Source organism: Schistocerca nitens, chromosome 1, assembly GCF_023898315.1.
Source record: "Schistocerca nitens isolate TAMUIC-IGC-003100 chromosome 1, iqSchNite1.1, whole genome shotgun sequence".
NCBI classification, from domain to species: Eukaryota; Metazoa; Arthropoda; class Insecta; order Orthoptera; family Acrididae; genus Schistocerca; species Schistocerca nitens.
The window spans coordinates 493,150,867-493,163,661 of NC_064614.1; the positions used below are offsets into that span (position 1 = coordinate 493,150,867).

General features: G+C 39.6%; 1 protein-coding gene across 2 annotated transcripts in view; it reads left to right on the plus strand.

Annotated features, from left to right (window-relative positions):
• LOC126252625 (N(G),N(G)-dimethylarginine dimethylaminohydrolase 1) overlaps nucleotides 1-6,555 on the plus strand; it is a 65,713-nt gene extending 59,158 nt beyond the window's left edge. The window contains exon 6 of one of the 2 annotated variants that reach the window (XM_049953529.1): nucleotides 4,571-6,555. In XM_049953529.1, coding sequence (XP_049809486.1) covers nucleotides 4,571-4,696 — 126 coding nt within the window. In that variant the 3' untranslated portion in view covers nucleotides 4,697-6,555. The remainder of the gene's footprint in view (nucleotides 1-4,570) is intronic. The other variant, XM_049953537.1, reaches the window with a different exon arrangement.
• The last annotated feature ends 6,240 nt before the right edge of the window (nucleotides 6,556-12,795 follow it).

Consider the following 12,795-nt stretch of genomic DNA (forward strand, 5'->3'; position numbering starts at 1 on the left):
TGGTCCTCTTCTTGTATGTGGCCGGCATCGTGTCTTACTTTCTTGGACAATACAATTTCACCGGCAGAATAACCATTCCTCTTGAAAACAGTCATCAAATGGTTAATCTCGGGACCGAGGTGGTCCTTGTCGGAAATAGTCCTGGCTCTGTGTACTAAAGTATTCAGCATAGCTCTCTTCTGAGACGGATGATGGAAGCTATGGCTATGCAGATGTAAGTCTGTATGGGTTGGCTTCCTGTACACAGAATGGCCCAGTCGTCCATCCGGCTTTTGCTCTACCAACACATCTAAAAAAGGTAACTTCCCTTCCTTCTCTACCTCCAAAGTAAATTTTATGTTTGGATGTACACCATTCAGATGTTCGACGAACTGCTGCAGTCAGTTTTAGCCCTGACGACGACCATGGAGGTAGTGGTCGAAAGCTTGGAGTTTTATCCTGAATTGACGCGGCATGTACACCAAGAGATTTTTACTCAAGAAATACGTCGCGAAAGACTTCGTAGCCATATTAGTTTCCTCTACAGGGAGGATATAGCGCGCAGCGTTTGTCACCTGGAGAAGCTGCGCTTGAAATAGTCTCAGTTGCTGAGCAATCTGGCTTTTTTACAACGCTGTCGTGACAAGGAGGTAGTACCGAAGTTTGCAGTCATCAAACACCACATCAGAAGCACTGCAGTAAACAGAATTTTACGAAAGACCAGCCATGCTATTGTGAAAGAGAGGATACGTCATACCAGGTATGAACTAGACATGAACGCTCGCCTGTTATTTAGTTGCCATTTATTTCTGGCCGGAGTCCTCTCACCATTGGACTGGGAATGGGTGGATATGACTTTGGCGGCACACCAACGAGCCAATTTAAGCAGGACTACGGCGAAACAGGCCGATAAATTTGAGCGGCTTAACCGTGATTAAGGAACTACTGGGTCCAACGGCATTCGCTGTACTGTTATTAACTTCTCTGACAAGGAACTTGATGAAGCTACCATCTCGGCTCTCAGTAAAGGATTGAACTTTGCCCCAGCTCCACGTAAGTTACCGGTGGTTGAGATCATTAGTGGAGTGGAACAAGCAGTTCGTCATCTTCCTCAAGAAGCAGCGGATGACGTAAGGCTTGCTACTAGCCGGATTTTAGCGACATCCAAGCCGCCTAAGTCAAACATCAGCAGAGAGGAGAGACAAAGACTGAAATTGTTGCAGAAGGATGAAGATCTAGTTGTTTTACCTGCTGACAAGGGGAACGCCATGGTAATACTCAATGCTACAGATTACCACAAGAAAGTTGGATTATTACTGGAGGACAGCACATACCGGATTCTCAGACGGGATCCCACATCAGCACTCAGCAGGAAGACAAGGGAGCTACTAAAAAACTCTGGCCTCTCCGACGAACTGGTGAAGAACTTACGGCCGAGAGCACCTAGGCCACCAAGACTGTACGGTTTGCCAAAGGTTCATAAGGAGAACGTCCCGTTGAGACCGATTGTTAGTGCTATTGGCTCTCCTACGTACAAGCTTGCAAAGCACTTAACTAAATTGTTGGCACCTATAGTTGGTCACTGCCCACAACATATTAAAAATTCAAAAATGTTTGTTGATATCATAAAACAGATGAAGATAGGCCCAAGTGATATCATGGTCAGCCTCGACGTGGTTTCTCTGTTCACCAAAGTACCTGTGGATGACACATTACAACTGTTGGCTGCTCATTTCTCCTCAGAAATTTTGAAGTTGTTCCAGCATACCTTGACGACTACTTATTTTTTATACAGTGGAAATTATTATGAAATGACAGATGGAACAGCCATGGGTTCGCCACTGTCACCAGCAATAGCGAATTTTTTCATGGAGGACTTTGAAGAACGAGCCCTGAGCAGTGCTCACCTCCGCCCATCATGCTTCTACAGATACGTCGACGATACTTTTTTAATCTGGCCACACGGCAGCGACACGCTGCAGCAGTTCGTCGAACATCTGAATGGTGTACATCCAAACATAAAATTTACATTGGAGGTAGAGAAGGAAGGGAAGTTACCTTTTTTAGATGTGTTGGTAGAGCGAAAGCCGGATGGACGACTGGGCCATTCTGTGTACAGGAAGCCAACCCATACAGACTTATATCTGCATAGCCATAGCTTCCATCATCCGTCTCAGAAGAGAGCTATGCTGAATACTTTAGTACACAGAGCCAGGACTATTTCCGACAAGGACCACCTCGGTCCCGAGATTAACCATTTGACGACTGTTTTCAAGAGGAATGGTTATTCTGCCGGTGAAATTAAATCAGTATTGTCCAAGAAAGTAAGACATGATGCCGGCCACATACAAGAAGAGGACCAACACATAGCGCGGCTTCCTTTTTGCAGTGCTACAACGAGCAAGATAGCCAGAGTCCTGAAGAGGCAAGGAATAAATCCAGTTTTCCGACCACCTAGGAAAATTAAGGAAATGTTGAGACCAGTCAAAGATAGTCTCGGCTTAAGAGTGCCGGGAATTTATACTATTCCTTGCGAATGCGGCAAGAATTACGTGGGCCAGTCTGTAAGAACCGTTGCCGACTGCTGCATCGAGCACCAACGCCACCTGAAATACAGGTATTTGGAAAAATCAGCGGTGGCTGAACATAGCCTGCTTAGCAAGCATAAGATTTTATTTGAAGAAACCAGAGTAATAGACCACGCATCGAATTACTGGGACTCTGTGATCCGGGAAGCAGTTGAAATTAGACTTAGCGATAATAACTTTAATAGAGACAACGGCTATGCACTTAGCAACACTTGGAAGAGTGCACTGGATAAAGAAAAATCACAGAGAAAAACTTCTCGCACTTTACCTCCTGATTGAAGGGATGGCGCTGCAAGCAATGCGGGATAGCAACTACATCTATGGAAGTAGAGGGCACCACTTCACTACGCGCCATATCACTGACGTATTCCAGCCAATCAGAAGCCGTCCTTTGCATAAAAAAGTGGGAACCTCGCTAGTTCACGACAGTCAGTTTTAGCCCTGACGACGACCATGGAGGTAGTGGTCGAAAGCTTGGAGTTTTATCCTGAATTGACGCGGCATGTACACCGAGAGATTTTTACTCAGTATCATTCTTTGTTTGATTTTAATTTTTCACAATCTTGATAAAATCTTAGGCTGGCAGTATGAAGAGCATTTGAAAAATGATGTCAGCAGTAGGATGTGCTTAATATCCTAGGTAAACAATCTAAGTACATGAACTTTGCTTTGTGGAGGTTTGTTAATCAAGTGTAAATCTATCAGACAGAAACATCTAGTGAGCAACAATGATGCTGTCAATTTGGCTGAGCTCATATTTTGGGAAAAGGTAGGAATAAGAAGTACAGGATTATGTTCAAGTTAGGCAGTTGCCAATTATAACCATAGGATGTCCTTTTTTACCTGTCTGTTTCTTCCTGTTTCCATATATACTGCACAAAGCATAATACTTTATACCAACATTAGTAATTTTCTGTTCTTTTCCTTTTGTGTACTGAATGAAAGAAAAATAGCTGTGTATTTGCCTAGGACATAGTCGGTTACTTTGGTTCAGAGGGGTGTCCATTATTCAGGAATACACATTTTCAATAACTTACCAACAGCCATAAAAAGTATAGCTATTGATAAAGTTAAGTTAAAGATGATCATAAAGTATTTATTGGTGGCAAACTACTACTCCACTGATGAATTTATTATTAGAACTAATTGAGGTATACATTATTAATAATATCAAATAACACTAGTGTTGTGTAATTGTACATCTTCAGTGCAGTGATATGATTAATGTAAGTAAATGTTGCAAACTGCTTTCTGTTTGATGATGCATGGCTACACACACACACACACACACACACATACACACACCTCCTCACTGTAGATGTACGTCTCTTCTTATTATCCCTACACAAGATATACAATAATGGCTGCAGAATTGTTGCGCAGTCTTCCTCAAATACCAGGGTGTAATGAGAATAATGTTGCCTGTCTTCCAAAAGTTCCCCTTTAAGTTCCATGCCCATCTATTACACTTCTGTATGGGCTATACCGCCCTGTTATAAACTTAGCAGTGGGTCACTGAATTCATGTGATATCTGATGCCAAATCTATTTGATTAAGATTCCAAATGCAGGAAAAGCATTCTAGAGTTGGTCACATGAATAGCTTCTATGCAGTTGCCTTTGTATCAAATGAAGGAAAGAAAGAAGATTAGCATGTAATGTGCCACCAATAACAAGGCCATTAGAGATAGAACATGAGCTCATATTGGAGAAGGAGAGGACAGAAAATCTTGGCATTCACCTAAGATAATTAGGGAACTTGCAGGGAACCTAAATCTGGATTTATGAAATGGATTTAAACTACTGTCCTCCTGTCTTAGCACTGTGCCACCTTTCTCAGCCCCCATTGTGTCAATGTTAGTTCATATGGGCACAGGGACCTTCCTTTATTAATCATTCATATTTTGTACCACTTATCTGTTCCAGCTTTTCTAGTACATTAATTACATTTAGTATCATCCGCAAAGCATGGCATAATGTTGTAAAACTGATTCTGTTTTTTAGGTTTTTGCAGAGCGTATAGACTTCCCACGTCGCTCACTTAGCATGTCAGAACTGGCAAAGGCAGGCAGTGGTTTATCATCTTGCTGCTTACTCTTTCGCCGAATGAAGCACATTCGTAATCTGTGAACCAAGTCCATCATAAGGTGCTCATGTTGTAAGAATGAAATCTGCTCATTCATCAGTGCATCATTGTATAAAGCTACACACTGTTCTATCACAAAAATCATCTTCAGGAGGTCTAATATGAGATGTAATTAAAAACTTGTAGAACAACATTTGCTGTGGAATTTGGAGGATACTTGAAGATTATTTCTCATTCCTAAGCATGAGACAGTCATATTATGATTCCATATCTTTTTCATTTGTTAATGTAATTATGACAATATATTTTTTCATAAATCCCAGCATAAAGTAAAACTTTAACTGCTGACTCCATTGTTATATAAACAAGATAGCCATCTTGTATAAATCAATAATGGCTGTGAATAGAATACATTACTAATTTTAAACAACTTTTAGTGTGTACTTGCTTTCTTGTGTAATAGGTAGTAGGCCTATGTTGTGCTACATTATATAAGGCATAATTTGGCACATTTGTTTCCGAAGTACATGGTAAAGAATTTGCTGTTATTGACTAAACTGAAAGAAATAATATGGTTGAAAATCATATTTTACACCAGGTAGAAATGATGGCAGCTACAATGCAGTTGAAATATGACAATATAGTTTTAAAATGCGATATTAGTTAATCTCCTTTGTGGTCCTTAACTGTACCTTTTTTTGTATATTCCATATATTGGTGGCAATGAATAGATCTGGAATCAGTCTCATGACTTTATGCATAGCTTACTGCTAAATACATTGCAAACTCTGAATGTGAAATGGAGTTGTTGCAAAAGCATAATTATACACTGCCACTCTCTTTGTCTCTAGGATACAGCTTTTATGTGATGTTAGATATAAAGTAGCTTTTAGATTTTGTACATCTTGACTGTTTTGGATAAAATAATATGTACAGAGAAATCTGATATGTTTATCAACTAGTGTTGTGTGACAGAATAACAAAGAAGAGTATATTAAGCCTGTTAGAAATGTGCAGAATCAATTTAAGATGACAACACACTTTCTGTAGTTACTGTCAGCAATTATTGTACCCAGTGCATGTTTGCTTTTAAATGTTCAAGGAGTGATAATGAAGACAATTGTCAACTCCTGTCTTGCCAGTTAAGGTCTGTGCTGCTGCTTTACATATTTGGAAAAAGTTACTTTATGTGTAAAAGACTGGTAACCACAAAAACTGCCATTAAATTGTGGTATTAATGGTTATATATACCTTGTAGTAGATATGCTGAATATTTTGTTATCATGACTTTAAGCTTCTTGCGTGAATGTACATCAGTCTCATATTATTCTCAACATTGATGCATTTTACATGAGCTTGCGAGCAAAACTGCATTTAAGTATTATTAAATTTCTACTCATAAAGATTGGCGAATTAATTTACAAAAGGTGCGGGTATTCCCCAGAAGAAATTAACTGAGACTTATTAAGGAAACAGCAGTACATGCAATAGTGCCTCTGTATGTTTGGTAATTTTTGCCTTTGACATCAAGTGTATTTGCAAAATTTTTACTTTGGGACACTGGAGAGATATTTATTCATAAGCCCAGAATTGAAAAAGGAAAGTATACACAAAGAGATTGTTTCTGAAAACAGTAGCAGAACTTATGTCTAAAATTTATATTTATTTATTTCAAAAATATGATGTTAATTTGAATATTTGATATTCAAAATGTTCTGTAATTCACTGGTAACAATGTCACAAGCTTTTCTACTGTACTTATAAATGCAATGAAGAGCTCACAATGATAGAAAATGACACCCATATATTTGAGATTAGTTTGTATAATGAAAATATGTGGCTACACCTGAATGCAAGATCTGCACATTATGTTGTGTCCTACTGAAAGCAATAATAAATTGTATATAATATTGCCAAAGTACTGTTTACATTATTCATTTAAACCATAAAAACTGACACAATCCATTCTACCCTTATATTTTATAACATGTGTGACTATACCATTTAGAACACAAATAATGACGTAAAACAGGGTGTATATGCTCCGGGAAATTTAGGATAAACCCAGAAATTTTTTTATCTGGGAGAAAACCGAGAAAAACCTGGGAATTTTCTAGAATACCAGGAATTTTTCGTAGTTTTAGTCTTCAGTTAAATTTTTGTGATTTTGACTGGTAAGAAGTGATAAACAGCAAAATGTGTCAAATGATTTAGGACGAAGACTATGGACTACTTCATAAAAGCAAACCCTCCGATGAGCATGACGTCACAACTGTTTACATTAAGTTTGTTTGGAGTAGTTGCCAGTGGGCTCGTGCACATGCACAGTTGAAATGCATAAAAGCAATGCCTTCTCCCTCTTCTGGATTCTTGAAGTGTGGCTGCAGCAGTAGCAAGAAGCAGTCATGCTACACAGAAAAATTTTTCTGGCGCACCTAAGCTGTCAGATTTGCGCATGCACAGAGCAATCTGGGTTTTAATGGGAAGAGGTTAGTGACCCGTGTTTACGTTTAGTGATTTTGCTGTTTCCTAATGTCCTATTTCCTCTTCATTTACAGTTCACACATCAATGAAAACAAAACTGATTTCTGTGGCCTGGAGCTACCATGTAAATTGAAATACATGCACATAATTACAGAAGGCTGTTATTAATATGTTTTCTGATTTTATGTTATTTCCACGTTTTTGGCAGTCAAGTATTAATTGCCTTGCGGAACAATGAAGTTATTTTTGTTGGTTTGCAAAATAAATGTGGCTTTTATTAATCTTTCCTGCAGATGAAGTCAATTGATAAGAAACTAAGTGTTTCATTCTACACTATTGGCTAGTTTCAACTGTTCACTGTATTTCAAGTGCACATTTTCATCTTCTGGCACATATGGCATTATGCCATAATAAATAATCAAACATGAAACAATATAGTACTGGTACTCCAAGGAAATTTGCACCCAAAAAAGTGCACTGAAAAGCTTAATATCAGGTTGGGACCTACTTCATTGTGAATCTGGACATATGAATGTGCCCTTTAACCTGAATTATGCATTTTGGTATGGTTTATGAAATACCTAAGCTCTTGGAGTATCCTTTGATGTCCTATTTCGTCATGTAAGATCTCTTAATGCTATATGTGTATGAACGTACGGGCTTCCTACGTCATCGTAGTTGCCCACACACAGTAATGCCTGTCTTCTGGTGCAGGTGCAACTTGACACTTTTCACAGGTGTAACTAACACCCGTATGCTCTCTGGCAGCTTCTGAAATGAACCCAAGTCTAAGAGGCCGCGGAAAAATATTGCGAATAGTTCTTTGAAAATCATTATTTTCAAAGGAAATTTTCATTTACGCAAGATGAACTATGTTACTTGTGAGAATATGCAATGAATTTCTTAAATCGCAGACCGTTTTACTCTCATTTAAAACTTAAAACTTTCAAGACCTGATACTTAGAATAATTTCGAGCCCAAAAGACCAGACGCTAATGTCATTGTTTAAAATTTTACTGGTACATTTGTGTGATGTATCTTATCCCTCGAGCAGGTGCGCTGGCACACAGAGTGCGCCAAATTTATATAATCAGCTTATCCAACATGTTGGCAACAATGGAGACCTTTGAAACTTGACGTTTTCCTTCATTATTGTTCTGACGACTGTTATGTGCAGCGCAAAAATGTCGATGCTAAGGAATTTGTTAAATGGAAAATGTAGTGTAGCACTGTCACTTCTGTTGCCCTCAGTGCGCTGTGCGGCTGGTCATGTAACTATTTTTTTTTTTTTACATCTTCAAACATTTTTACTTACAACATTCGTATGGCCCGTGTTCAACATAAATTTTTATTTTAGGGCAAGGCAGCGTTTAACTAACGAGGAACTCGAATGGCTCTTGAATGAAGACCCAGATTTTACGAAATATGTAGACACTATATCAGATGCTACAGATGAGGAACTGAAGGTAATTACTTGTAGTGACCATGACACTGAAAGTGAACAAGAGTATGGGTCAGACCAAAATGAAGGCAATAATTGTCAACCAGGTTTTATTGACGACTGGTTTGTGGGAAGAGACAAAACTTCTAAATGGAGGAAAAGTACTAGCTCTGCCACAAGCAAAGCGAGAAGGAAAAATATTGTAAAAATTTTTCGTGGACCCAAGGCTATTGCCAGAGACGTAACAACTGAGATTTCTGGATTCCTCAAGATAATTAACATGGAAATGATAGATACTATTGTGAAATATGCAAACAAATATATTCAGCCGAAACCAGAATTTTCTGATTACCAGAGAGGAAATAGACAAAATAGAAATGACAAGAAGTGAAATACTGGCACTTTTTGGGTTACTTTATCTCTTCGGAATGAAGAAGGCTAAACACGAATGTAATGGAACTGTGGAATACCGATGGATCAGGAATCAGAATTGAAAGAGCTGTAATGAGCTACAAGTGGATTCTATTCTTGCTGTGTTGTATTCGTGTCGACAGTAAAAGCACAAGAGAAGGGAGGAGAAGATCTGATAAGTTGGCCGCAGTGTGTTCGATTCTGGATGAGTTTGTAACCAATTGCAAAAGTACGTACAGCATTGGTGAGTTTGTAACCACTGATAAAAAGCTTCAAGCTTTTCATGGTCGTTGTGGATTTGTGCCATATATCCCCAACAAACATGCCAAATATGGCATTAAAATATTTGCGCTTTGTGATGCAAAATCATTTTTCATGAGCAATCTTGAGGTATATTGTGGAAAGCAGCCTTAAGGACCTTGTGCAGTCTCAAATTCAGTGTCGGAAATAGTTCACAGACTTTTGAGTTATATAGAGGGATACAACAGGAATATAACTATGGACAATTGGTAGACAAGTTGCCCCTTGCCTATGTTGCTATTAGGTAAAAGATGTATGCGTATTGGGATACTCAAAAAGAATAAACAAGAAATTCCCTTGGAATTCCTGCTTAAGAAAAATCGAGTACCTGTTTCATCCCTCTTCAGATATAAAAACGAACTGACGTTGTTTCGTATGTACCGAAGAAGAACAAGGCGGTTTTGTTGTTGTCAACTATGCATGATCCCAGTACTATCGATGAAGATTTTCGAAAGCCAGAGATTGTGTTAACTTATAATGCCACCAAGGGTGGTGTTGATATAGTCGACCAGATGTGTGGTGCATATTCTGTAGCTCGTGTAAAGAGAAGGTGGCCTTTGGTAATCTTTTTCGCTCTAATTGACATTGCTGGTATCAATGCCCAGATCCTTTTTTACTCAAATGGACAAAATCAAAAGGTTGCGAGAAGAGTATTTCTGAATAACCTTATGACCTCATGAAACCACATCTAACAGAAAGCGCCAAAATTCAGACCCTTCCCGAGGATATATTGCTGTTCCTTCAAAGGTACCAGACAACATCTAACAAAGTTGAGAACCATTCGGTTAAGAAACGGGGATGCTGTGTTATTTGTGGAAAGGCCAAGAATATTAACACAACAATAAAGTATGATTCTTGTAAAACTTTTGTTTGCAGGAAGCATATGAGTGTTAGTTACACCTGTGAAAAGTGTGATTTGAATCATGACATCTCTTAAATTACTAAGTAGTGAACATGGCCTGTTTGTAAGCTGTTGTAATATGGTTTCCGTAGGCATTCACTACAAATATATTAATTTTCAATGCTGACAGCGAAATATAGATTTTTTTAGAACTACGTCTTTTATGTGTTTTTCTAAATAAGTATGATTAACAGCCATGTTAAATCACAAAACATTCTTTCCCACTATAAGTGAGCAACAGTGTATACGCAGTGAAAGTGGCACACAAAATGCGTTATGTGACTGCTTGTTCAATAAAAACATGCGTGCCTGCCGGAGGGTTCAAGAGTAAGACACGCTAAAACGACCAGTGTCATCTGTCATCTTAATCTTGAAGACCAGTATTATATATGAAAGCTTAGCTTTTCTTGTAGCTACATTATGAACATTAATTTAAACCATTAACTTTTTCTATTTGTGCATTCATGCTACTTAACAATTATGTTGCTATTGACTGACTATGTCACGAGTCCTATGCTCTGAATAGCTGCTGTGATTGGCTGACGAGATCACATGACATGAGCTGTGATTGGCTTACAATAGTGCATTGCAATCTCTGTTTCAATGCTTCAGAAAGTAACATGCTTTGTTTGATGGAATTCGAATTTATAGTTTCAAACAATGGAAAATCCAGGATGGAATGTGACAGTACCAGAGAAGGAAAGTTGCTACTCACCCTACAGCGGGAATGCTGAGTCGCGATAGGCACAATAAAAAGATTCACACAATTAAAGCTTTCAGCCATTAAGGCCTTTGTCAGCAGTAGGCACACATACACACACTCACACACACACAATAACATAAATGCAACTTGCACACACGTCTGCTGTCTCTGAGAGCTGAGACCACACTGCGAGCAGCAGCACTAGTGCATGATGAGAGTGGCGACTGGGTGGGGGTAAGGAGGAGGCTGGAGCAGGGAGGGGGAGGGATAGTATGGTGGGAGTGGCGAACAGTCAAGTGTTGCAGTTTAGACGGAGGGCAGGAGAGAAGGTGCGGAAAGGAGAGAAATAAAAGAAATTAAAAGACTGAATGTGGCGGTGAAATGACGGCTGTGTAGTGCTGGAATGGGAACAGGGAGGGGGCTGGGTGGGTGAGGACAGTGACTAACGAAGGTTGAGGCCAGGAGGTTTACGGGAACGTAGGATGTATTGCAGGGAAAATTCCCACCTGCGCAATTCAGAAAAGCTGGTGTTGGTGGGAAGGATCCATATGGCACAGGCTGTGAAGCAGTCATTAAGATGAGGGATATCATGTTTGGCAGCATGTTCAGCAACAGGGTGGTCTACTTGTTTCTTAGCCACAGTTTGCCGGTGGCCGTTCATGCCGACAGACAGCTTGTAGGTTGTCATGCCTACATAGAATGCAGCACAGAGGTTGCAGCTTAGCTTGTAAATCACATGACTGGTTTCACAGGTAGCCCTGCCTTTGATGGGGTAGGTGATGTTAGTGACCGGACTGGAGGTGGTGGTCAGAGGATGTATGGGACAGGTCTTGCATCTAGGTGTATTCAGGGGTATGAGCCATGAGGTAAGGGATTGGGAGCAGGGGATGGACGATTATATTGTGTAGGTTCGGTGGATGGCGGAATACCATGGTAGGAGGGGTGGGAAGGATAGTGGGCAGGACATTTCTCATTTCACGGCATGATGAGAGGTAATCGAAACCCTGGCGGAGAATGTTATTCAGTTGCTCCAGTCCTGGATGGTACTGATTTACGAGGGGAATGCCACTCCCATCATGCACTAGTGCTGCTGTTCACAGTGTGGTCTCAGCTCTCTGAGACTACAGATGTGTGTTCAAGTTGCGTTTATGTGAGTGTGTGTGTGTGTGTGTGTGTGTGTGTGCGTGTGTTTGCGTGTGTGTGCGTGTGTGTATGTGTGTCTACTGTTGACAAAGGCTTTAATGGCCGAAAGCTTTAATTACGTGAATCTTTTTATTGTGCCTATGGTGAGTAGCAACTTTCCTTCTTTGGAATTTATAGTTTCATAATACGAAAATATGAAGCATACATGTTGCTGCACATCAAAGATCTTTCCAAAATGCTTTTTTTCCCCCTCTTGCTGAGTTTTGTTTTCTAAAGTGCCGGTAAGTTCTCGCTGGTATAAGAAACCTTTACCATTCAAAGGATTGATGTTTTTACAGCTTCAGTGGAAAGTGCACTGTCGCTTATCATGGAAAAGTATATTTTCACATGGGAAAAAGTACATTTTTAACTGGGAGATCAAGGAATTATTTTCCTTTTCTGTTTAAAATTCAGGGCCAAGCATACATTTATGAAGAAATTTTTTTTTCCAGTGTTTGCCACTGAAGTAAGCCATATCACAGTCTGGAGGAGAGCATTTACCCCTATCCTGTGTTACTAATGCTTAGATATCGAAAGACAGAATAAATCATGTTGGCTGCCAGGGGTTACAAAAGAGGAAATTTACAAAACAGTTCAAACTGGACTGCTTTCTGACACAATGTGCACTACAGAAGAGTTAGGAGTGGCCTTACATAGAATTCTGAGGAAGTGGCTGCACTATTTAATTCTCGTCTGCTCACAGAACTGTGCGCAAACACTA